The sequence below is a fragment of the Ruditapes philippinarum genome, unplaced genomic scaffold (genome assembly GCF_026571515.1).
Source record: "Ruditapes philippinarum isolate M1 unplaced genomic scaffold, ASM2657151v2 ctg1425_1_1_1_1, whole genome shotgun sequence".
Classification (NCBI taxonomy): domain Eukaryota; kingdom Metazoa; phylum Mollusca; class Bivalvia; order Venerida; family Veneridae; genus Ruditapes; species Ruditapes philippinarum.
Window position 1 is genome coordinate 86,919 of NW_026864317.1, and position 27,879 is coordinate 114,797.

General features: G+C 33.7%; 1 protein-coding gene across 1 annotated transcript in view; it reads right to left on the bottom strand.

Moving 5' to 3' along the window:
• Nucleotides 1-22,565, bottom strand: part of LOC132725171 (protein diaphanous homolog 2-like) — a gene marked incomplete at its 3' end in the record, with an annotated part of 109,470 nt that extends 86,905 nt beyond the window's left edge. The window contains 10 exon segments of the mRNA XM_060710257.1: nt 177-292; nt 1,355-1,474; nt 1,922-2,141; nt 3,632-3,765; nt 4,473-4,536; nt 5,195-5,263; nt 6,354-6,472; nt 10,719-10,820; nt 11,106-11,294; nt 22,224-22,565. Coding sequence (XP_060566240.1) covers nt 177-292; nt 1,355-1,474; nt 1,922-2,141; nt 3,632-3,765; nt 4,473-4,536; nt 5,195-5,263; nt 6,354-6,472; nt 10,719-10,820; nt 11,106-11,294; nt 22,224-22,256 — 1,166 coding nt within the window. The 5' untranslated portion in view covers nt 22,257-22,565.
• Nucleotides 22,566-27,879: the final 5,314 nt, after the last annotated feature.

Here is a 27,879-nt window from a genome sequence, read left to right on the forward strand (position 1 = left end):
CTGACATTTAACCTTCAAGTGTGATCTTGAGGCAGCACAAGGGTCATTTAGTTGCTGTCATATTTGACAGATGGAGAGTAATCATATTAGCTCACCTTGAACTTGTACTCAGGTAAGCTTAATAAATAAATCTAAATCATCATCAAATCTATTTTTGAGAGACAATTAAATATTACCTGGCATATAAATCATCTCTGACACAAAGTAAATGCTGCATGATAGACAGAAAATATGGTCCCGCCACTGTGTCTTTTACTGAGTTATGTACAATATGAAAACATTGTTCTGCATCTGTATCCATAGTTAAGGAGAATAATTGTATCATATACTAACTACAAACTCTATAATAGAATCATATTACAGTAGAACTTTGGTAAATCGAAGTTGAAGGGACTTGCGTAACAACACATCAAGACTTCGACTAATGAATTCATTGGTCTAAATTTACTGACAAAATTTTAAGCCGTTGACTTATACATGCAAGTTACAAAAGGCGTAACAATAGGAAAGGGCGATAACTAAACCAGTTTTAAGTAAATATATCCCATGTGATTATCAGGCAACAATGTGTCACGGAAGTTCTCAAAAGAAAAGTAGTTCTTACTGTTTACTTTCAAATACCACTACAGCCATTTGAATGGTAACAATTAATTTGATAAAGCACTTTATCACACATTTAAATGCAAACAAAGGCTGTTAGAACACATGGCTGTGTAATTAACACCTGTCATACAAGTTGATCTGAAATCATCTTCACTGCCAGAAAAAGTATGGAAAATGTCTCGAGATCAAAGGTGTCAAAAGAATATAAAATTTTGACACATATATATGTTTTTATAAGGAATATATATGAGGAAAAATTGGGACTTTCATTTAACTTCGACACATCAAGAAAATCGACTAATCAAAGTTCGACTCATAGAAGTTCTTCTGTATTTTAAATGTGTTAGTGCTCAAGTTACACCAACACAAACTTAGTTAATCTGTGTTTGCTCATAAATCTAACATTAAACCAGAACTCTAAAACTAAATTCAGTCAGTTTGATACAATTAAAGAGGCTAGTCTGTCATCAAACTATTTCAATGTAATTTTTAATGCCTCCATTTGACTCTGTTCATTCATAATAGAACAAATACCTGAAAAATATCAGATATTTGTCTGATTTACATTGGTATTGAAATAGCATTGCTTCCATTTGTTTTGTTTGTACTGTAAAGTTTTTAATATAAGTATGGCCATCAAAATGATAAACTTTTAATATAAGTATGATGCTGGTATGGCAATCAAAATGACAAACTATGATTGTAACATATGTAAAATAGAAAGTTAGCATGAGGTTAAAGAGAAAGGATATTCAAAGTCAAGCCTGGCATTATCATATCTGTGTGAGAATTCTTCATAATCTTCATCAGTATGGTCGTGGAAAATCTGTAAATGTGTCCGTAATTCACTGTCTTTTGAATTATCTAATGTCTGCAAAAACCAGAAAAAAACACTTTATAAATCATTGTCAATAATACTCATTAAGAAACCATAAAATATAATAATCATAAGCTTAATGTTTTGAAACAAAAAAACTTTAAATACCAAACAAGTAAATTTGTACTTCTACAAAGATGTCTAGATTATATCTGTTCATCAAAATTTCATTTCCTAATGGAAATACTCTTCAATTTAATTTCATTTTTTTATGTTTCTAAAATAAACACGACTTAAACTTTATATAACATCTGACAATTAGCACATGCATGTTGAAAAACCAAATTAGGTACAGTTTAAGCAGAAATGTTCTTCTTGAAATGTCACTTGTATAAATTATGATATAATTATGATATTATGTCAAAGTATATGTGTAATTCAGCAGATATCAACAATTGTCCTTAAACAACTATAAATATAAATCTGGAAATATCAACTTACTAAAAGTAAATCTACCAAACCCGTTCTCATAAATTCATTGCGGAGATGTAACCGAAAGTCAAGATCTTCTGGTGTGGAGACAAGGGCATTGACCAGCTGTATACAGGCAACCTGCATTGCCTGGTTATCTCTCATCCCTAGACCCATAATAATTGGCACAAATCGCTCTTGATTTCGTATTTCTCCACATACTGTAATTCCTTCTAACGCTTTTTCATGACTGAAATAAATTAAAGTTAAAATTAAGTAAATATCAACTACAATATGTATATAATTTTAGTGTAAACAAGAGCCATTTTACACATGGTTGATCACCTCACTGGGAAGAAGTTAACCCAGAGGTCGTGCTTTGGTACATTTAACTTAGAGAAAGAAAATCCTTAAAAAGCCCTATAGTTGTGGCCATGCTAAGTACAGTTTTAAAGTAAGTGGGAAAAGAATAAGGCACTGAAGAAAAGGTTAGCATAATTATTAGTAACATATATGTGATTTATTTATCTAGCTTTAATTTATATGTAATGTTTTTACTTTGTTTTATTTATGTCAGTGTATTTAGTCAAGTACATTTGGAGTTTGCTGAGGAAATTCTTTTTCAAGTAAATCTGATAATGGGGAATAACTAAAAGCAAGGTAGTTATTGTTCTTGTCCACAGCACCTCCTAAAATGTGCTATGTCAGTGTAATCTGTTTGAAAAAAATCCCTAGTTTTAAAAACTTTAGGAGTTATGCTTTTGACAAAGTTTTTTCAAATAAATCTGATAAAAGAAGTATAACCCTTAAAGTAAGAAGGGTAGAGTTATTGAACTTTCTCCCAATGTGCTCTGTCAGTGTAAGTACTTTTGGAGTTATGCTCCATACAAAGTTTTTAAAGTAAATATGATAAACTGGTTAACTCTAAAAGAAGGTAAGATAAAGTAATTGTTTTTGCACCATGTACTGCCTCCCAATGTCATTTTAGTATAATTATTCAGTTTGAAGAAATTCCCACATGTATTTTTGGAGTTATGCTTCTCACAAAGTTTTTTTTACATAAATCTGGTAAAGGGGAAGAACTCTATAAGAAGGCAAGAAAGAGTTACTGTACTTGCACATTGCACTTCCTCCCAATGTGCTCTGTCAGTGTATGAAGTTTGAAGAAATTGCTCACATACTTTTGGATATACACTACAGACAAAATTCAGACTGACATAAAGATGCAAAAACAATTTCTAATATTCCCTCTGCCTTTGGTAAGGGATGAATGTACTGGTGTTGGTTGTGTTCACTCCAGATCACGGCAGTAAGCAACATTGAAATTACAAGAGCACATTTCAGTTACCTGGTTTGGCCAGGGGATAAATTAAGCAACAATTTATACTGAACAAATACTGATAAAACATACACTATGCCAAGTTTCCATAAAATTCAACAAACCAAATTCAGACAGACAGACAGACAGACAGACAGACAGACAATGCCATTTCCATATCCTCCTGATTGGAGTGTTGAGGGATAACTAGGGTAGGCCAGACAGAATAATCATTTGACTAAAGAATTACCCGTCCCAAACCAATAAATTATGCAATTTTTTAGTGACATAAAACACAAGAAACACCAGTTTATTATTAATAAAGATAACATCTTCAAGTAAAAACTCCAATATTTCTTTTCATTATAGATAGGTCTTAATTAATACAAATTTTACTGATTCATAACAAACAGAAAATATACCCATTAGGTGGAACAAGGCATACAGCAGCCAGCAGTCTCACAGCTTCTAACATAGTCATTGTGTCTGATGGATCCATTGTTCTAGAAAGTATTGTTAGAGCCTCCTCATGCTTGATTATCTCCATCAAACCAAACTATCAAAATATCATATGAAAATATTATATTATAGCCTATACATACAAAACATATCACAACATAATTTTAAAAAGAAAAGAGTGAACATTAAAATAGATTTTGTAAGCAATCAACTTTTTAACCATTTTGTATAAAAATAAGGACATGTTTGGTAAACACAAATGCCTCTGGTCCAAATTCTTGTCAGTAACAGGTTTTCAAGGTTTTCCCTTTCACTCAGTTTATTGACGGAAAAATTGACAAAAAATTGTTAACTTGACAGAGTCATGACGTTTCGTTATTCTGAAAAATATAAGTTGGCATGTCATTGCTCTTTGATGAGGGTGAAAAATATTCAACTTACAAATAAAAATTTACCATAACTTGACCTTGAACTCGATGACCTAAACTCCATCCAAACTTAAAGAAAACCAACTGAGGTATGTTCCTTCTCGTGTAAAAAATATAATTTTAGCACAGGTGACATTGACCTTGTGACTCCCAAAACTTAATTAGGAAGTCATTGGTACAGGTTGAACTGAAGATAAATCCACTTGCAGGGTTCGGTTAAACAAGTACAGACAGGTGACGGTTCAATCACTCTATGCCAGGGGCATAAAAAAACTCATTTAAATTCATATTACAAGAATAATTAAATCATCTCACGATAATCAAATCCAGGCTATTTAAATGCCTGTCAATATGAGTAAGAGCAAAAAAAACATACTGTATTATTCATATATGCTTTCAAACAACGGACACATTCATATGTAGCCTTCCTCTCCGACCTCCTGAAATATTACAAAGATCTTTTACTTATGTGGTCTAACAGGTCATTTATTATAAAATATTTAGTGATAAATATATCATTCAAACATATGTGCATTTACAAAACAAAAACATCCATAAAGAATTCTGTGAACACAATCCAAAGAAATATGTATTTATTGGGTGGTACACATATAAGTTCCTCCAAGTGTATATTGATCTCATTTGTTTAATATTTAAACCTACAACAATCTAAATGATCTTTAATTGGTAATTTAGACTAAATTTGCACAAAATGCATCAAACATAGAAGTGAAACAAGCTGATAGAACATTTAGTTGGATAACTTTAAGCTTTATCCAAAACCTAATTCACTTTGAAAAATAATTTTCAAAATTCAGCCTTTTACCATATTATTTCTAAACATGAAATAAAAATGAGCCGTGCCATGACAAAACCAACATAGTGGGTTTGTGACCAGCATGGATCCAGGATCAGGATCCATGCTGTTCGCTATTAGTTTCTTTACTTGTTATAGGGTCTGTAAGCGAACAGCATGGATCCTGATCAGACTGCGCGGATGCGCAGGCTGGTCTGGATCCATGCTGGTCGCAAAACCATTATGTTGGTTTTGTCGTGACGCGGCTCAAATTTATAATAAAAATAATGGTATTAACATACGAGTCACAGCAATATGTCAGATTTCTGAGAATGGCATTAAGACCTGCTACACCAAAATCCTCTACCCAGCTGAAATATACAATTGTTAAGAATAGTAATAACAACAACAAATACCAAAACAGCCACCGCCTAGTGGGGCGACACTTGTTTTACTTCTTATTTCCAAAGTCAAACACATGGGAGGAAGAGAACTGTAGTAAAGAAAACTAAAAACAAATACCCACCTAATATTCATGTACAAATGTAACATATATTTCAAATTTAACCTTGAGGGTCAAGGTTATATTTGAATTATAAAACATACAGGTTTTGTTATAAGGCCTCTTTTAACATAAAGACTCAATAACTCAATATAAACGTCTGGTTCTGAATGGTGTGTTGTATAAATCAAATTTAATGGATATATACAAGAGGGTCATGATGACCTTGGATAGCTCAACTGAGATACAAAAGGTCACAATTCTTTGACGCTAACATCAGAACTTTGTGCACATTAGGTTGCCATTTTTGGCTCAAGCTGTACAATTATAAAAACATTTGTGGATATTCACTAACAACCAACATGCAAGATATCAAAGCATCGACAATGTAATTTCACAAAGGGAGACTTAAATGTGTTTACTGTAACAGTCTTTCAAAAATAAGATACACAAAGGCTTGACATTTTTGATCACCTGTGCATGATTTAAGACCATTTTTAAATTTTAGCAACAGTGACTTTGACTCACTTGACCCTTAAAGCAATCACAAGTAAGATCCCAACATAAGCTTAATAAAGTAAAAGCCAATCTGAATCATAGCCAATTTTATCAAGATTGAAGGAATTAGGTCATTTGTGGGTCAAGGTCTAATAATGTTATGATATGTCCAAGTAAACATCATGACAATAACTCATGTCAAATTTTCTGATAACTGGTTGAGCGTTTTTGGAGACAGACAGACATCCAGATGGATAGAGATCCTCAACCTGGTATACATCCCTCATAAATTTCATTGTGCCAGGAGTATAACAAACTTAACATGAATGCACTTAAGTCTATATGAATCTAATATTATATGTACATTATGACTTCACTTCTTACAATCTATTTCAATGGTTACACTACTTCATCAAATGTTTTATAAATCAAAGTGAAAAGATAAATGAACTTTGCATTACCTTACTGGATTACTTGTTAATGATACTCTCAAAGACTCTAACACTTTCAGTCTTTTCTCTCCTTTAAGGTCAGCATTCCTCAACTCTGTTACAAAACTGCTAGGTGAGTCCAGCTCACCCTATAATAAATACAAATAACAAACATCAGAATGACACCTTGAAATAAATGAGGAACTTGTTAAGTGGAGCATAGAAAAATACAGCCTGGTTAAAATCAAGCGGACAAGCTTTTTTTAGTCAAGGCCCCTGTGACCTTGACCTAGTGGCTTCAAATCAATAGGGGTCACCTAATGGCCATAATCAACCTCGATGCCAAATATGAAGATTTTGGGTCAAAGGTTTCTTAAGTTATTGGATGGACAAACTTTTTTTAGTCAAAGTCCCTGTGACCTTGACCTTTGACCCAGTGACCTCAAAATCAATAGGGGTCACCTACTAATCATGACTAACCTCCATGACAAATATGAAGACTGTGGGTCAAAGGAATCTTAAGTTATTGGGCAGACAAGCTTTTTGAAGTAAAGGTCCCTGTGACCTTGATCTTTGACCTAAAAATCTAAAGGGATCATCTATTAATCATAAACAATCTAAATACCAAATATGAAGACTGTGGGTCAAAGGAATCTTAAGTTATTGGGTGAACAAGCTTTATAAAACCAAGGCCCCTGTGACCTTGACCTTTAACCCAGTGACCTCAAAATCAAAAGAAATGATCTACTTATCATAATCAATCTAAATACCAAATAAGAAAACTGTGCGTCAAAGGAATCTTAAGTTATTGGGCGGACAAGCTTTTTGAAGTCAAGGCCCTGTGACCTTGACCTTTGACCAAGTGACCTCAAAATCAATAGGGATCATCTACCAACCATGATCAATCTAAATACCATATATGAAGACTGTGGGTCAAAGGAATCTTAAGTTATTGGGTGGACAAGCTTTTTGAAGTCAAGGCCCCTGTGACCTTGACCTTTGACCCTGTCACTTCTAAATCAAAAGTGGTCATCTATTAATCATGACCAATCTAAATACCAAATATCAAGACTGTGGGTCAAAGGAATCTTAAGTTATTGGGCAGACAAGCTTTTAGAAGTCAAAGCCCTGTGACCTTGCCCTTTGACCCGGTGACCTCAAAATCAATAGGGATCATCTACTAACCATGACCAATCTAAATACTAAATATCAAGACTGTGGGTCAAAGGAATCTTAAGTTATTGGGTGGACAAGCTTTTTGAAGTCAAGGCCCCTGTGACCTTGACCTTTGACCCAGTGACTTCAAAATCAATCGGGATCATCTACTATCCATGACCAATCTAAATACCAAATATGAAGACTGTGGGTCAAAGGAATCTTAAGTTATTGGGCGGATAAGGAAAAACAGATGGCCGGACGGACAAGCTGATTCCAGTTTACAGTACAGATAACAAGGAATATGCTTATTTCTGCGAGAAACAATTAATTACAACAAGAGGGCCATGATGGCCCTGAGGTCGCTCACCTGTATATAGGCCCCCCCCCAAACGTTGCAGGGCCAATTTAACCAAAGGGCTTTTATTTGCACAAACTTGGTAGACACCCATAAGAAGATGTTTCATGCTTAACATCTAAGCTCTAGCTCATTGGGCTATTTAAAAGAAGATTTTTTTTAAGTTTTTACTATACACATATAGTTAAAAACAATGACACCCCTGGGGCCGGGCCAGTTATGACCCAAGGGTTTTTATTTGAACAAACTTTGTAAACACTTACTAGAATATGTCTCATGCTTAATATCTAGACTCTAGCTATTTGGGTTTTTTCAAAGAAGATTTTAAGTTTTTGCTATACACATATAAGGAAAATCAATGACCCCCAGGGCGGGGCCAATTTTGACCCCAGGTCTTTTATTTGAACAAACTTTGTAGACACTCACTAAAAGATGTTTCATGCTTAATATCTTAACTCTAGCTATTTGGGTTTTTTCAAAAAAGATTTTTTAAGTTTTTGCTATACACATATAAGGAAAATCAATGACCCCCGGGGCGGGGCCAATTTTGACCCCAGGGCTTTTATTTGAACAAACTTGGTAGACACCTATTAGAACATGTTTGATGCTAAATATCTTAACCATAGCTCTTTGAGTTCTTTAAAAGAAGATTTTTTAAGTTTTTACTATATGCATATATAGGGAAAATCAATGACCCCCCGGGGCGGGGTCAATTTTGACCCAAGGGCTTTTATTTGAACAAACTTGGTAGACACTTATTAGAACATGTTTAATGCTAAATATCTTAGCTCTAACTCTTTTGGTTCTTTAAAAGAAGATTTTTTAAGTTTTTACTATATGCATATAGGGAAAATCAATGACCCCCTGGGGCGGGGCCAATTTTGACCCCAGGGCTTTTCTTTGAACAAACTTGGTAGACACCTATTAGAACATGTTTGATGCTCAATATCTAAGCCATAGCTCTTTGAGTTCTTTAAAAGAAGATTTTTTAAGTTTTTACTATATGCATATAGGGAAAATCAATGACCGCCCGGGGCGGGGCCAATTTTGACCCCAGGGCTTTTATTTGAACAAACTTGGTAGACACTCACTACAAGATGTTTCATGCCAAATATCTAAGCTCTAGCTCTTATGGTTTTTTTAAAGAAGATATTTAAAGTTTTTTCTTTCGGTTGCCATGGCAACCAGAGTTCTGCATGGAATTAAATTCTTTGAACTGTTTTTAAAGGTGACCACCAAAGGAACATTCCTGTGAAGTTTGGATGAAATTGGCCTTGTGGTTTATGAGGAGATGTCATTTAAAGTAAGTTTACGGACGACGGACGGACGACGGACGCCGGACGAAAAGCGATCACAAAAGCTCACCCTGTCACTTTGTGACAGGTGAGCTAAAAAGCGTGACGCCGACTAGATTATAAATTTCTCGTACACAAAAGAGTGACTCCACGTCGATAATGAGTGACAATTAAGCCCGCAGGACTCCGTGAATCTCAGAGTCAAAAAGAGTGACTCCAAGTAAATAAGACTGATTTGGTATGCTTTATTTATTTATTTATTAATATAATGCTCTACCTCTAAACTAAAATCCTTGAAGGCATGTATTATTCATTCAAAATTAAAAAAACCCTATAGCAAGTAAAGAAACTGATAGCGAACAGCATGAATCCTGATCAGACTGCGCGGATGCGCAGGCTGGTCTGGATCCATGCTGGTAGCAAACCTATTATGTTGGTTTTGTCCTGACGCGGCTCATTTGTTGAATTGGCACCTTTCATATAATTATCATGTAATGGCCTCTACACAAATATAAACAGTTAGCAAAACTTTTAAATGGTGACTAGAATTTTTTTAAGTTTTTAGTTTTAGCTGTGGCAGAAATCTTGATAAGCAGACCAGAACCATTTAATCAGTTTTTAGAGAGAACAATTCAACCACCATTTCTGTATAGTTTCATCAATATCAAACCAATAGGATTTTTTATTCTTAGCTCTGGCAGTGATTTTTCCCCCTGTATTTTACAGCCAAATATAGGCTGTTTCCCCTAGCATAAAATAGGTATATTTTCCCTTGAAATGCCCAGTGCACATTCTTCATCAGAACCATGACTTAACAGCAGCTGACTTGTAATAGCTAGTTGATAAATTTAATTGACTGAAAGTGAGAAAGCTGTCTCTATGCACCAGGCATGTTAAATTGAATTGCAATTAAAAATTTGAAAAATATGTGTAGGTAAAGTCTGAACATTCCAAGTTGTTGACCGAAGAATTTTCACAAAGGGCCTTATTTCATTCAAATTCCATGCCAGAGTTTTGGGTCTTGTAATTCATAAAGCATGAATCAAGTTTTTTTCAAGTGAATATAAAAGCAAAACTTAAACCAAAAAGATTCTAAATTAATCATTTTTCCAAATTCACAAAGCCATAATTCAGTCAAAATCCATATCAGTGGATAGTGATCTCTGGTTATAATACAAAAGACATGTATTAAGTTTCAAATGAACACCATCGGTAGTTTTTTTATTGATGTTGCATCAAGAAATTTCTTAGTTCAAAAAGGGTCATAATTCAGTAAAAATCCACACTAGAGTTATGGGCCTTGTACAGTGATTTCCAATTATGATCCATAACACATGTGAATAACTTCAGTAGTTTTGAAGATTGATGCTGCTTCAAAGATTTTCTAAGTTCATAATTCTGTCAAAATTTATGGGCCTTGGAACTTAAACCAAAGTGTTACACTGACGCAAACTCCTGAGTGAGTCGAGCTAAAAATATTCATTACAAGAGTTCTACAATATACATTTTATAGCTAAATAAAAAAAGTCATTTACTTGAGCTCTCCAAAAAAACCTATGTATAGGTAAACAAAAGTCATCAAAGTACCTTTGCTGGAGCCTTATAATGCATAAGTAACATAGCTTTCTTGTAGCCAATGTCTCTATCTCGCAAAGGGGCTTTCTTCTCATCTGTCAGGTTCATGTCATCCTTAAAATATGCCACTATTACAGTAATTATTTCACAATTTAAAATTTACTCTATATCAGATCTCTGCAAAAAATCTCATCATTTAGAATTTTTAAATGATGTTCGATTTATAGAATCTAATATTAGACAAGCCTGAGCTAACTACTTAAACTTGAACTTAATTTAAATGCACTTCTAACTTAGTATGAAGCAAAATGGTTCATGTCACAATAAGTTTCATGGTTTATTTAAAATGCTTAGTTCAAACTTTTAAACAATGATGATACTCTTTCAAAATATACTTACCAGCATACGTTCAAATTTATCAATGACCTCTTGAACTGTCATACTGTTAATAACTTCCTGTGGAGCTGGACCACTTGGTTGACCATTTGATGACTCCTCAGTTGTCGAAGGCAACCGTTGACCTGCAGGCAGTGTGGCTGCTGCATTCTGCTTTTTCTCCTTCTTATCTTTCCCAATCTTGAAAGACAACTGGAAAAGCGAAACCTCATATTTAGCCAATGAAATTTCATTATTTGTTGTAAGTTTCATTAATAAGTTTACTTCTGAAGTACAGTAGTTGCAGTAGTCAGTCAGTTTTCACTGACACCACTTCTTACAAAGTCTATGCCCAAGTAAAGCAATTATCAGTTGTTTCAATTTTCAAACTTTTGTGTAATATGGCAACGATTAAGGAAAATTCTCAACATTAAGGAAAATTCTAGGTTCAAAGGGAGAAAGTTCTAGAAATATTGCTACTAGAGTTATGAACCTTGTCATATCAGATGTGGTTGATGATAAGGAACATATATTTGAAGTAGATACCTTAAGAAATAAAGAAGTTTTATATAGTAAAAATTATAATTTTACAGCACAAAAAAAACCAATTCAATCCAAAATCTGGATGCACACAACAGAGTGAGCAGGACATCCCTCCATATGCTTTCTATTATAGTCAAGCTAAAAATCATAATCAAACGACGGTTAGCATAATACTAGCATGTCACATTTATTAACAGCAATGTTTTTATGTGTCTTTGGTCATCCATACAATAAGAATCAAGGAACTACTATTATACTTCTGATTGGCTCTTACATTATGAGGTTTACAATAAGAAAAAACAAGAGCTGTCAGAAGGACAGCGCGCTCGACTTTTTTAGTGCTTGCCTATAAAACAAAACTTTGACAGTTAAGGGCACACAAGACTTTAACTAGGAATTTCTAAGTACAAATCAAGAAACATTTTCACAGAGTTATCTTCTCTTGCTTACAGATAGGTCTCATGATGGCACATAAGAACTCCAACTTCCAAAGTAATATCTCAAATGGTTAAGTCAACAAGTGGACAAGAATGAAAATCTTAACTGAGTTTCTAAGTCAAAAAGGGCCATAATTCAAATAAAATCCTTAACAGAATTACCTTCTCCTGCCCATGTTTTGGGACCATGATGGTAAACAAGTATTCCAACTTTCAAATTAATATCTCAAACAGTTCAGTCAAAAAGTGGACTGGTACTAAAAACTTAACCAAGATTCTAAGTCGATAAAAGGCCTTAATTTTTAAAACAAATCCTTGACAGAGTTACCTTCTCTTGCGTACAGATGGGGGTAATGATGTGAAATAGCATTAAAAGTTTCAAAGCAATATCTCAAAGGGTTAAGGCAATAAGTGGATTTTACCCATATTCAATGTATTTTCTAAGTCAAAAAGGGGCATAATTCTGTCAAAAACCTTGACAGAGTTATGTCCTCTTGTCTGTTGATGAAGGTCGTGATGGTAAACAAGTATGGTCAGTTTCAAAGCAATACCTCCAATGGTTTTGAAATAAAGTGAGGTGGTACAAAAAACTTAACCAAGCTCAATACACTTTCTAAGTCAAAAAAGGGCCATAATTCTGTCAAAAACCTTGACAGAGTTATGTACTCTTGTCTGTAGATGGAGGTTATGATGGTGAACAAGTATGGTAAGTTTCAAAGCTATACTTGTAATACTTCTGAAATAAAGTGGGGTGGTACGAAAAACTTAACCAAGGTGTGACGCCAACGCTAACGCTAACGCCGACGCCGGGGCGAGTAGGATAGCTCCCCTTTTCATAGAAAAGTCGAGCTAAAAATTGGTCATTCACAAATACAATAACAAGTAACCTAGATTCCATGTGGTGACTTTAATTAAATAAGCTATTCTCTTGTCGATTTGTGACTCTATTTTCAAACATTGCACATGCACAACAAATATCAAACAAACATACAATACAATTGTGCATTTGTTAAATAAATTCAATATTTAAAAGTTAAAAAACTTTCAATAAGTTCTTAAAACAACCGTTCCAGTCATTGAATTTAGCACTGGCGAGGTGGCCCATGGCCAGTGAAAATAAGTTCGGGCCACTGCCAGTGAAAATTTTAAGAAAATTTAGTTAAATCTATAGTAGAATAAATTCAAAACTGGAATTCAGGCTTGTAAACAGTAAATTCAAAATCTTAAATTCATTGACTGCCGTTTAAAGAACATTTTGCAGTCTGATACCTGGGTTGAAATACGCAATCTGATTGGACGAGCCAAATTGGACATCCAATCAGATCGTGTATATCACACAGGTATCAGAATCCAAAATGGCAGCGACAAGTCAAAAAATACCGTGAAACAGAAAAAAATCGGAATGATACTGATATTTGTTGGACATGAATTAGGTAAGCTGTGTTCTTTTTATTGATGTTAATGAATGATGCAGCGAAATCCCGCCGGAATCCGCCGACGATTTCCCATGTTCCACATTGTTTTGCAAATGAACATATAGTAGGCTTTTCACCTTTCTATAGCTATAATTTTGAAAGTGGAAATTTTTTTTTTTGTTATAATTTTATCGGTGGTTTTGTATTTGGTACCTTATAGTAAGCCTTCAGTGTTGTTATATTTTTCTGGTCCTTTGGGATTTGATGCCAGCACTATTAAGTGTTGAGAATTGAGTACCGATCAAGCCGGTGCTAGGGGGCGTGAGGGATGTTGCACTTATTCATTATCCCTCATGTACAGACACAATCAAACCGAGTCTGCAATTCTTAGGTAATTTTGTTGTGATTAATGCTTCCGAGGGATCATTTTGTTTCCAGATTTTTTTAGTGTTGAATTATTTTTTTACAGGGTTGTAGTAGGGGTCCAGGGACAGATACATGTAGGGGTGGGGTGTCCAAACACTGATACTGCCACCTGTGGTAAGATTCAGAACAATTGGATGACTTTCAATTTTCACTTTTAACAAAAATTTCAAAATCATCATACAAAGATGAAACTCACCCTATTAGCTTTGTAAATATAAACAATAAGCTGCGGATTTTAGTGTAAAACTAAAAACAAAAAAACTAGTCAAATCGGCCCTAAGTCAGATCGGCCCCAAAATTAGTCAAATTGGCCTCAAAATTAGTCAAATCTGCCACACAACAATTTTAAAAAGTCAAATTGGCCCCAAAACTAGTCAAATCGCCCCAAAACTAATCAAATGGGCCTCAAAACTAGTCAAATCGACCCATAACTTATTTGTTGGTTTATTGAAAATGACTGATAATTGTATAGACTGGAAGTGTTGTGCGAAAACGGTAGGAGGCAGTCACTTGTGATGCTTGTGACAGATGGCAACATAGGAAGTGTAATACCGGTAAGCTTGGAACAGGTAAATATGACTTATCATTTTATGGTGTGTGTAATACTTAAGTGACATAAAGACCCTTTTGTTTCGATGTCAAGTTGAATTTTATTAGTAATATATTTGAACAGAGGTTAATATAATGATCATTGACTGATAATTGATGACTTTTTCATACTTTCATTTAATTTTTATGCTTGCAGCTATCGTGCGAAACAACTTTCAGCAACGGCACTGCTGAAGAAGATTTCAAGTCTTTACCAACCCAGGGTGTTGAGACAAGAAGCAGAGTAATGTTCAGTGATAAGAAGTGACAATAATTCGTGTGAAAAACCTCATATGCCTCATACAGTTACATGTATACTGTTTCATATGTTTATAGTACATCGAAGATAAATGTTAAAATTGTTATACTCAGACAATAAATTGATTGTTAATCATATGTTTTGTTCTTGTTTTCTTTGTTAGCCATGGTTTGTCATTAGGTATTCCCATCCACACAAATGTTTTTTATCTGAATATGCATGCAACATTTAAAAAAAAAAAATGAAAAATGAATAAAGAAAATAAAAAAAAATGGGGCAGATCTGACTTGAGGCCGATTTCACTTGAGGCCGATTTGACTATTTTGGGGCCGATTCAACTTGGGGCCAATCTGACTTGGGGCCGATTTGACTGTAAATCGTAAATTGCCGTGAATTGCAAATTTTGAATTTTTTTGTTTTAAGCATGTTGACTTAATCGGGTGTGGAAAACAATGATAAACTATTTAAAAAGTATTTACTTCCAAACAATTATATGCACAACAACCAAAATTGTGAACCAAATTTCTGCAGAAAACAGGAAAAAAATCAATTGTCACATATTTTTGCGACACCAATACTTTTTTATTATTAAAAAGCGAAAATAAGCTTTGTTCTGTTTAAAAATCTTTATTATTACGGCATACATTTTGTATTACATTGGTGCTGATGACATTTTTCAGTATATAACTTTCTGAAAGTTATTCAGAAAAAAATGGGTCAAGGACAGAAAAGGCCGGGTTGCATAGAATAATTTTATTTCACCAATCAAGGGTCATACTATATGACATATATAATCACAAGCATAAAACACAAGGCATGAAACAAAATATATCAACCAACAAATTGTGTATTTGTATGGTAGAAATGAAGACAATAAAGTAACTAAGGCTTAATTCGTATTATTGGAAAAACAAATAACACAGGCATAGTAATGTTAAAATAAGAAGTAAATAAATAAAACAGTATTAAAAAAAAAAAAACACTAATTACTCATTCGATATTCAAGTACAATAATATACATTCAATGGTCTGACAAATTTTTATTACTAATAGTACTACCTAACATAAGATTTCTTTTATTATAAATTTCGAGTAGGTATTTAGAAAAGACATTCAAGACTCTAGGGTCTTCCGAGGACATTAACCAAACAAATTTCTGCTTATTATTCAACATACAAAAGTTCTTATTTGATATTTCAATTTGTCTAAATAGTAGTTCTCTATTACTATCAAATTTTGTACAACACATTGAAAAATGAATTTCATCTTCTACAAGATTGGAAGAGCAACAGTTACAATACCTTTGATTTACTGGGATCTTTTTATATCTGCCTGTTTCTATATTCAATCTGTGTGCACTTACTCTAAACTTGGTGAAGAAAGTTCTTATATCTTTGTCCTTAATATATCTAAAGTACACTTCTCTACAAAACCTTTGTTTAAACAAAGAGTATGTTCTAAGTTTCCCTTCAGTACCCGAGATATTCAAACACCAGTTGGTTTGGTACATTTTCACTAACTTGAGTTTAACAACATTTACTAAGTTCTTATTGGTTAAACCAGCATCAGATATACCTAAATGCTTAAAACAATGTTGTACACAAGAAACCCAGCAAACTTTATTATCCGTAAATAATGTTTGACTTTCAATAAAGGCAGCAGATAGTAATTTGCTAACATTTCCATTTAGCAGTCTTTGATAAAACTTAACATAACTACATATTACATCAATAAATAGTGGATACCGTCCTAGTTCACCGCATACTGCCTCATTTGATGTTTTTTTGTGTACACCCAGAATATATTTTAAAAATTTCACATGCATCTTATCACAGGACATATTTCCAAAGGATTCAACAACACATAATCTGTTTTTTTAACAATAGAACTTCTAATATTTGGTATACCCCAAATCTCACTACCATACAGAAGAATGGGTTTAATAGTATGATCAAAAAGATGGATGATAGTGTCAACATTTTGGTGTAGCTGACCAAAAACCTTACTAATCTTAAAACTTGCTTTCAGTGCTCTTTTATAAAGATCATCTTGGCAGTAACTGAAAGTACCAGATGATGCAAAAATAATTCCGAGATATTTATAACTTTTAACATGATTAACTTCAGTTCCCTTAAAGTAGAATTTCTCACTAGAAAGCCTTCCACTTTTACAAAAGGTCAAAATACTTGTCTTTTTAAGATTTACTATAAGACCATTATTGTCACAAAATGTTGATAACTTATTCAAACAATTCTGTAAACCTTTTGGTGTAGTTGACAACAATAACAAATCATCTGCATACAACAAACAACTAATTTTTACATCATTTAGACACACTTGGTCATCACCACTATCAAATACAGCTGGCAAGTCATTAATAAACATCTTAAAAAGATTTGGGCTAAGATTGTCCCCTTGACACACCCCCATCTGGGGAGAGAATGTTTCTGTTAACTTATTACCAACTTTTATGTGCATCACATTTGAGCAATACATGTTTTTAACAACGTTGAAAAAAGGTCCAGATATGCCAGTATTACATAGTTTATACAAAAGAAGGGAGTGAATAACATTATCAAATGCCTTTGCAAAATCAACAAAGCATGTATATAATTTAGCTCCCTTGCTGAAAAATTTATCTATCAATGTTTTCACTACAAACATGTGATCAGATGTTCTGGAATTGGGTTGAAACCCAATTTGTGCTTCATTAATAATTCCATTATCTATAATTTTTTGTAATCCATTATTCATTATACAATTAAATACCTTTGATAGACATGGCATAACAGATATACCCCTAAAGCAGTTGGGGTCTTTAGTATCACCACCTTTATGAATTGCTTTAATATAACCAACTTTCCATGAAGATGGATAAACACCACTTGAAAGTATACAATTAAACAATTTTTTAAAACTTGACAAAAGAAAACTTTGGCTAGCTTTAATCATTTCATTAGAAATGGAGTCAAGACAGCAGATTTTTTGTTTTTCAATGAAGAAATGGCTTTGGATATTTTTTTTTCAGAAATTGCAAAGTCTAGCTCATTGAAGGTTTTCATTTTTTCAACAATTTGTAGTAAATCAGCATATTTCTTGTCAATATGTTCAAACTCCTTCTTTACACAAAAAAGATTTGTAAAATAATATGTATACAAAATATCATGAGGCTGTAATGTTACTTAAATTTTCTACCACTGACTATTGATATTGAAAATTTAACTAAGTCGGTAAACCAGAAGTGGATGAGCATCAGACCTGAAATGGAATCCAACAATATGGGACCACATGTCAATGCTGTGAACCACATATCTGTGGTAAGTAGTTGCTGAGAAAACTGTAACGAAAATTTCCTACTATTGATCACTAATTATGTCAAAATTTAACTAAGTCGGCAAACAGGAAGTGGATGAGCTTCAGACCTGAAATCGAATACCACAGTATGGGACTACGTGATAATGCTGTATACCAAATCCCAAAAGGCTGTGATAAGTAGTTGCTGCATAAACTGTTATGAAAATTTCCAACCATTAACCATTAATGTCAAAAATGTAACTAAGTCGGCAAACAGGAAGTGGATAAACGACAGACCTGAAATCGAATCCCATATAATGTGACCATGTGTTGATGCTGTCTACCAAATATCAAAAGGCTGTGATAAGTAGTTGCTAAGAAAACTGTTACGAAAATTTCCTACCATTGACCATTAATGTAGAAAATTTAACTTAGGCGGCAAACAGGAAGTGGATGAGCGACAGACCTGAAATCAAATCCCAAGGTTACATGGAACCATGCGTTAATGCTGTATACCAAATATCAAAAGGCTGTGGTAAGTAGTTGCTGAGAAACTGTTACGAAAATTTCCTACTATTGACCATTCATGTTGAAAATTTAACTAAGTCGGCAAACAGGAAGTGGATGAGAGACAGACCTAAAATTAAATCCCACCATATGAGACCATGTGTTGATGCTGTATTACAAATATCAAAAGGCTGTGATAAGAAGTTGCTGAGAAAACTGTTACGAAAATTTCCTACCATTGACCATTAATGTAGAAAATTTAACTAAGTCGGCAAACAGGAAGTGGAAGAGTGACAGACCTGAAATCGAATCCCACATTATGGGACCACATGTTAATGCTGTATGTCAAATATCAAGAGGCTGTGATAAGTAGCTGCTGAGAAAACTGTTCGTCAACCGCCCGCCCGTCCGCCACCTAACATTCACCATACTATAACCCGGATTTGCAATTGTACAACCGAGCCCAAAATGCTGCATTCTGTGAATGTGTTTGCAAGTTTAATTTCTATAGGCTAATTTGACCTACTCCAGTTCTGTGTGAGATGTGGAATTGACAGTAGTTACTGTGAAGCTGAAAAATTTTATGAGAACAAACAAAAGAAATTGTCTGATAACAGTGGAAAATGTGTCTTAAGCATTCCACCTGGAAAGTCTTATATGGCTTCAATTAAAGTTCACTCACAGTGGTTCTATGTAAGAAAAAAGTAGTTATAAATATACACAAATGAATCAGTTTATTTGAGAATCCTTATAAAAGTTTTAAACGTAGGCCTAATGTATATTTAATCAACTGCTTATGTTGTTAATCGCTAAATCAGGAATAGTCAGCAAAACTTTTGGCTATTTTTTTTTTTAAGTTAAAAATATTGGCTATTATTCTTTTGAGCCAGTGTGAGCCCTGTATCAGTTACGACAATAAATCTGTAACAGGTACTCACTGGTAGGCATCATGTATTTATGTCTTCAATCATTGCTTCCTTTGATTTTGTTTCTGAGAACACTACAAAGGTATTATAAATATTAGGGGTGTCATCGATAAGGATTTTTGTATCGATATATCAGTAATGAATTATCGGCGATATATCGATTGCCAGGCAAAATTAAGCTTTCAAGTCCTTTTTAATTTGTTTTAATATGCAGTTATATTTAAACACATGCAAAAAAATAAGTAAACTATGAACAGTGAACAATTTGTTTCTTTTTTATATCATAACTTTTAATGACAGCTAATGACTAGTAACTATATTTAAAGCCTTTTCCATGTTACTTTTGTTGTTGTTGTTGCCATTACGTAGTTACCTATTATGCTAAATCCCGTCCTTGCCATTCCATTAGTAAGCCGGAGTTTAATTGGCAAATTATAGTGTTTAGAACCAGAATAATTATCAAAGTTTAACATATGTTATCATAATTTTTACAAAGAAACACTTACAAAAATTATCTCGGCATTTTCCCTTTTTAAAATCTGAATTGGGGGGTCTTGACCCTCACTTTGCAGACAAGCCAGATTACAACGAAATTCGGCAGCATTACTTAGAGACACTGGGAGGTAACTCTGGTGTTGATTTCCGTTTTCGTTTTAGAAAAAAAAATGTTTGAAATATTATGTTAGTTCTGGCTTCCATAACTTTAAATGTGGCTTTTATTTTGACCTTTGGTCTATCAGTAATATAAAACCTGTTTGCTGAAGTCTCTATAGCTAGAAATATGTGTGAATTCGATATCCGATATTTAAAAAATGGAATCGATGTCGATTCGGATAACAAAGATCGTTGATACACCGATATCGATTGAATCGATTACACCCCTAATAAATATAAATCTTTAAATATACATGTATGTATTTTTTTCCCCAGCTTCTATTCCTGAAGTCCTGTTTATAACCATATTTATAAATTTAGTATTGCCCAAGAAGGAATTTGAGTAAGCTAAACTTGTATTATGACCAGGTTGCTTGATTGTAAGTGTGTCAACATTCAATATTATAAAGTAATTAGGTCATCAAATGGACTGTAAGGTAAGCAGATATACACATATTCAATTACACATTTTGATAGGATAAAATTGTCAAGTCAAGTGTCTGTTAAAACTTGTGTAGTTTTCAGATGATGTATATCCTTGCAAGAGTGTTTATAAGTTTATAGATTTAGGTCACAAATTGATGGGAATTCACAAATCAAGGAGTATAAGGAATTTATAAGGGAAGAAATTTAATATAAATTGAGATTTTATGAGGCATTTCAGATTTTACATACAGAAAATGTTCTCTGCCTCCATAATTTTCTGTAGAGAAAACCCATTGTTGCACCGGGATATAATCCACAGAACAGCCTGGTTGCTACAACTGTATCCTAGAGTCATTAGTTTTGACGCCCTTAAGCAGTTTAACTAATGCATTTTTTTATATTGAACTTGATCATTAAATAATATACAATATAAAGTTACTATGGCATGTTGTTTATCACTGCAAACCATTTTTATGTTTGTTAAAAATCCAAAATCAGTTAAGTTTTGTACTTAAGTAAACAGACCGTGGAGGCATCCATTGTTGTTTACAGTCATATGAAATGACGCCTTTTCATTGGGTGGTTATTTTAAAAGGATATTTCACTATAATGTAATATGAACAGCAAAAAAAGGTTTTAAATGAGCAAACCTACAATGAAACAACATTGTGAAAACTTAAAATTAATTTATTTCATATAAAACTATCCATTAATTAGGAATGCCACACACTCTGGCAGTGGTCTCATTTGCATTAGTAAAAAGATGAAAAACTACAGTATGCTTTTCTCTCGTCGATTCGTGACTCTTATTTGGAAAAATTGCACTTGCACAACAAATATCAGACATACATACAGTTCAATTAGTGCATTTGTTAAATAAATTCATTATCTAAAAGTTCAAAAACTTTAAATTACTTCTAAAAACAACCGCTCAAAGATTAGAGCAACTGAACATGTCAACCATGACTGTCTTGCTCAGCTGGACGCTTACCCATCGATTCGTGAAATCCGATTCACCCTGTGACATCATCAAAATATAGGTGCTCACACCACTAAATGTTCGCATGGTTATTTTCAGCCCGATCTGATCAATATATGTTTCAAAGTCTTAAGTAAATTCTTACAGCATAATGAATATTTTTTTGGCTTAAATGTAAGTGTGTTTGATAAATTAAAACATCAATATCGAATATTTTAAAGTAATTAGGTCACCAGCTGATTGTAGGGTAAGGTCATTTACACCTGTTCAATTACGCATTTTGATTGGATAGAATTGTCAAATCGAGTGTCTAATAAAACTTGTGTAGTTTTCGGATGGTGTATGTCCTTGCAGAAGTATTTATACAGACAATTATTTAGGTCACGAATCGATGAGAAGGCACGAATCAATGAGAATAAGGCATACATATGATAAAGGTGTAGTCTTTTCAGTGAAATGTCTCTATCTTTTAACATGTTTTAGTTATACGTTGTAAATACATGCTTGCAGTGCAGTCAGCAAATTATGACGTCATACGAGGTCGTTTTCGTCATTTGCTAGGTCAAAACAAAAATGGCGTCAAAATAGATGAGCGTCAAAACACATGACCTGACGATACAACTTATCATATTTTTATCTATGTACAATGAAATAAAATTGTGTCACTACTTCTAATGAGAACACTTACAAAACTGTTTCTTTTGTCCTTTTTATCACCCATAGTTGCTCTCTATTGCTTTCTAACACATTATCTGTACATAACGTCTATAGGTCATGTAGATCTAAAACCAAAATAAAAATGGCCCAGCCCAAGTGTAGGTTTTCCTGAATATATTCGTTTTTTCTTATATTGACGATCAACTTTAAAGGAATGAAGTATATGATTAGATATATTACACCACTTGTCAAAACGATTTAAAATAACACATCGTTAAAATCAGTAAAAACAAACAAATGATGTCAAACTCTGATATGATTAATTCTAACTTCCGCCATTAGTCCTCCCAGCTCATCATCCAATCAACTTCACTGTAACTTTCACTTTTAGGTTATGGGTAATATTCAGACGTCGTTGTCATCTCTGTAGTATTCTAGAATTGTACGCGCTTTGAAAGGGGTCTTAACCAAAAATATTTCAAAGAATATTGATAATTTTTCTTAGCTAGGATTTGATTCATTTTAACCTCAATGGTTGTATTTGAAGAAGTTGCAATACATCTTGTAGTTTAGAAAAGTTGTCAAGTACTTAAACTGTTCTTGTGTGCTTAAACTGTTCTTTCACGAACGTGTTGCTTCACAAAAAAATTATGAAAAACCTTGGAATTACCCAAAAACTAGTTTTTCCATGTTAACACATGCCCTTACACTTAATTTTGGTGGAAAATTGTTGTTTTGTGACATTTTTTAATTAAAGAGATGGTCTGGTAACTTATTTAGGTGACGAGACGAAATTAACTATAATTGTTTGTTATTCTATCTAAATAAATATGACACGCAAAAAAACTTATAATATTGCATCATTTGTTTAAATTTGCCTCCAAACAAGGAATCGGCGGCCAAAATTCCATTCGAGTTTCATATTCGCTGAAAAGATCCATAGGTGAAATAGAAAACCATCTACAATAGTACCGATTACTTTCATTAACATTTAAAAGCCAGTATAAAGCATGTAACAATCCGGAGTTCCTTTCGACTTAAATACCGCGGAAGCGTATTATATTCGAATTACCACTACCAGGGTTTTTCAAATAGGCCTATATATGAAAGACCCTGCCACTATTTGAAAAATTATATAAATTGAAAATGGCCACTACTGCATATGGTAGTTTTGAACATCTTCCACAGGTATAAAAATAAATGTTTTGGAACAGTTTGGTGTCACGAGGGAGGAACTGTTACACGAAAAATGAAGTTCTTATGGTAGCTTGTCAGGAGTTCTTCTAATAACTGTCTAGGAGTTCCTGGAAAACGTTACCGTATATACAGAAAAAAACACTACTGGTGTTCTTCTGATAACTTTTGTTGTTTTTTTTTGCGCAAAGTTACTGCACGTTAATTTTAGCGTATTTTACTATTCAATAAAGGTGTTAATCATTATGAAACGTAGAACGTTCATCCTTTGCACAAAAATTTAGTTTTGAGATAGTAGTATACAGTCTGCAAAGGAAATACAGGTGAACAGGCTATCGATGGTAACACCTTAATAAGTGGTCGCCTGTATTCAGCAGTACCATGCATGGCTTAAACCGTGAAGCAAAACTGTTTCAAAACTTATACAATTTGTTCTCAGTTACACACGTTTTAAGCAACCGTCTTTCTTATTAAGCAAACAATATATTATATAGTTGTGCTTCCCTTATTTAGCGACTAGGTAGTTTGTATCATTTTTTACCCTAATAAACAAGGATATAACCACGGTAACCTTCACACCTATGCCCCCGAAAAATACGATCTTTTTATACATGATAAAAAATTCAACCGCGGTTGGCTCTAACGTTACTGTACTGTTGAAATACTATGAAATAATTCTCAGGGTAACATCGCACTTACCATACTATCAAAAACTAAAAAAAGGATGGGAGCGTACTGTGCTCTGCAGTTTGTTTTTCTTATGTACATTTTACATAATTCATATTGTTTAATAATTCCATTTCATGTAGTGAATTCCATGAAAACAATTGACTTTCCAAAACACACAGTTATTCCATAGCAACCACTGATTTTCCATCGCAAACATTGACTTACACAGCAACCATTAGTTAAAAATAGATGACAAACAGTTACTTATCTAGCAACGATAGACTTATAACAGAAACTAGTGACTTCAAAAGAAACGATTGAGTTTAATTAGCAACCATTAATTGTTATACCAACAACTGACTTTCCTTTGCAATCAGTGACTACCATAGAAATCATTGACTTCCTTACACAAACAGTGATTTCCATAGCAAAAATTAACTTTATATATATACAAACCAGTCATTTCATTAGCTTTCCATAGCAACCACTGATTTTCCATAACAACCAATGATTTCCATAGCAACCACTGGCTGCCTTTACAACCAGTGACTTTCATAGCGACCATTAACTTCCTTAGCAAACAGTAATTTCCATAGCAACAATTAACTTATAGACACTACTGACTTCCATAGCAGCCATTGACTTTCTTTAACAACTAGTGACTTCAATAGCCACCATTGACTTCATTTAAAAACAGTTACCTTTATAGCAACCATTGACTTTCTTTTACAACCAATGACTTCTATAGCAACCATTGACTTCCTTTAGCAAACAATGACTTTCTTAACAACAATTGATTTTTCATTGCAGCGAGTGACTTTTTGAACTTAGATATCTGTTGGCCTATATTTTGACCTAATACCTGCTTTTCACTCATAGTTCAATATCACTTGTCCATTGCCATTGAGAACCGGCCGTTATAGTCAGGTCAACGATACACATGTAGTTGGGCCATCATGGCTTTTTTGTTTAATATACATAGATACCTTTCTTATATTTCATTTGTAAAGAAGTCGTACATTAAAACTAAATCTATTACCAGAATGTTAGAACAAAGTATTTGTGGAGTAGGTTTCATTTGTTACCACCAATTCCACGGAGAAATGTGTTGATGAAGAAGCAGACGACACCTGAGATGACCGTCATAATTAGCCGTGAATTGAATTCGTATATGAAAAACATCTACTATAACCATTCTGCCAACGAGAAATTGTTTAGTGCATGCATATTTTTTACATTTTAATAATTGCAATATTTTCAGTTGAACATTGTAATATTAACAACCCTTCTAACATCGTAACATTTGCGAGCCTTTAAAGATGCATTTCCCCAGAAATAAATACATATAATTTTCTCTAAAAAGGACAAAAATTGTCTTGTAATGTTTTAAGAAATGAACTGAAGCATGATACACGCTAAAATCATATGAACAGAGAAGTGTTTGAAGTGAAATAATATGTCATAAATATAGCAAAAAAATTAATGTAAACAAACTGGTATTTTGGCTCCCATTCAAAATGCTAAATTACCATAACTATACAAATTAATTGTATGCCATAAAAGCAAAACGTGACTGCTTATTTGGCTTAGGAAACTAAAACAAAATATTCAAAAGTGAATTATGAATTTTAGCACTTTTGTGGCTCAAAGGGCCTTTAAAGATTTTTAACATTGCAATATAAACGATAATTTTTACAATGCAATATGAACGATAATTTAAACATCATCTTTACCATATCGTAATAATTTATACTTAATAAGATAATTACGGAGTGGTCGAATTCACTATTATGCCCAAGTTATAGTCAAATTTATTACCGCAAGCAGACATTAGTGAAATACTTTACAAATATCGAAATCCATACCAACTGTAATGCAAACGCTGTGAACCGTCTTTGCTTTAAATTCACAACTAAATAAACGTTTCTTGTACTTGTGCAAGAAATATAACATTCAACTATAACCAGTAACACAGGAACGTGAAAATAACACAGGAATTGTGCAAAAGTAACGGCCAAAAATGTGCAAATTAAACTATGGCCGAATCAAGTAACATGGTAAATAAATTGACCAAAATATTTTATAATCAATTAAATTAAATGAATAAACGTACTTTACTTTAACCAGCATTCAAAATATTTCCAGGAATAATTAAGTTTACATTAAAAGATCATTCGTCAGAATGACGACCTAACCGTTTTGATGGCGACCTCTGTGTTTCGTCGATATCAATAAGTACAATAACGCATTTAAAACTTTATTGTTTGATAATCGGTTTTGACTTTTGACTTTAAACTACTTGTGTCATATAATACTAAGAGAATGCAGATAAGTATGGAAGCACTGGAGGGCCCTTTTGATTTCTGACTGAATGACTTTTGACTTGGGACTTATGACTTTTGACTTGGGAGTTTTGACTTTTAACTCCAGACTTATTACTTCTTAGTTGTGAAATTAATTAATTAAACCACGCTTTAAGAGAACACGTGAGTAATAAGCGAAGATGGCTGTGTTGTGCCAAAATATGAAATTCGTGTTTGCGTCTTGTTTTCTGTGCACTCTGTTGAAGATAACAGCTGATGTGGTGCCAGCTTACCTGCCTTTGCCGTCTCCGAATGTTGATAAAGCATCACGCATTGAAGAATATTTCAAACAAGGTTTTAAATACAGTGAAATTCTTGGATTTTTGCTACTTAAGCATGGTATTTTGTTGTCACTGCGTCAGCTGAAAAGAATCTTGAAGAAGTTGAACGTGAAACGTCGAGGTGTACATTTGCAATCGCAGTTGAAAAACGTTGTTCGTGTAATTGGCACGGAAATGCATTATAGTGGACAGTCTGTCGGTTATCGGACGATATGGCGCCGGCTGAAAGTGAATTATAATATGGATGTAAGCCATAAAGATGTTATGGACATAATGAAGGCAATAGATCAAAATGGTGTTGAAATGAGAAAAGCACATCGACTTAAAAGACGTTTCTATTATGCAAAAGCGCCAAACAATATTTGGCATTTAGATGGTTATGATAAGTTGAAACCATTCGGATTTTGTATACACGGTAGATGGTTTTAGCAGGAAAGTTATCTGGTTAGAAGTTTCTGACACTAACAACGATCCAAAACTGATTGCGATATATTATTTGGATGCATTGAAGCGCATTGAAAAAACACCTCGCATACTTCGTTGCGATGCTGGAACAGAAAACAGTGTTGTTTGTCTTCTACAGCAGTTCTTTCGGAATGAAGCGACCGACCACTTTGCTGGTAGTCGCAGCGTTATTGTTGAAAGAAGCACTTCTAACCAGCGCATTGAAAGATGGTGGGGGTACGCTACGTCAACAAGGAATACAGTGGTGGATTAACTTTTTTAAGGATTTGCGCGATTCTGGTCATTTCAATGAACTCGACCAGATACATAGTGAAAATTTGAAATTTTGTTTTATGAACCTAATACAAACACACCTGGATAGAATTGCTCAACAGTGGAATGTACATGAAATTAGACCTCAGCACAATTCCGACGCACATTACGGAAAACCTGACATTATGTATTTTTTACCTGAAACGTTGGCGCGCTTGATTATGGTACGGTGGTTGACAACCGTGATTTGACCTGTTGTAAAGACATGTATTCAGTTCCAAAGAGAAAGTTTGACGAATTCAGCGAATTGGCTTAAAAGCCCGACCTCCAAATGCCAGTAGATGCCGATTCAGCATTGAATTTGTTCCTGGAGTTGAATGATTTAGTGGCAAACTCGTATGAAGACTGAAGTCTTTTTAAGCCATAAAGTTGTTTTGTGAGAGAACAAATGATCAACACGATC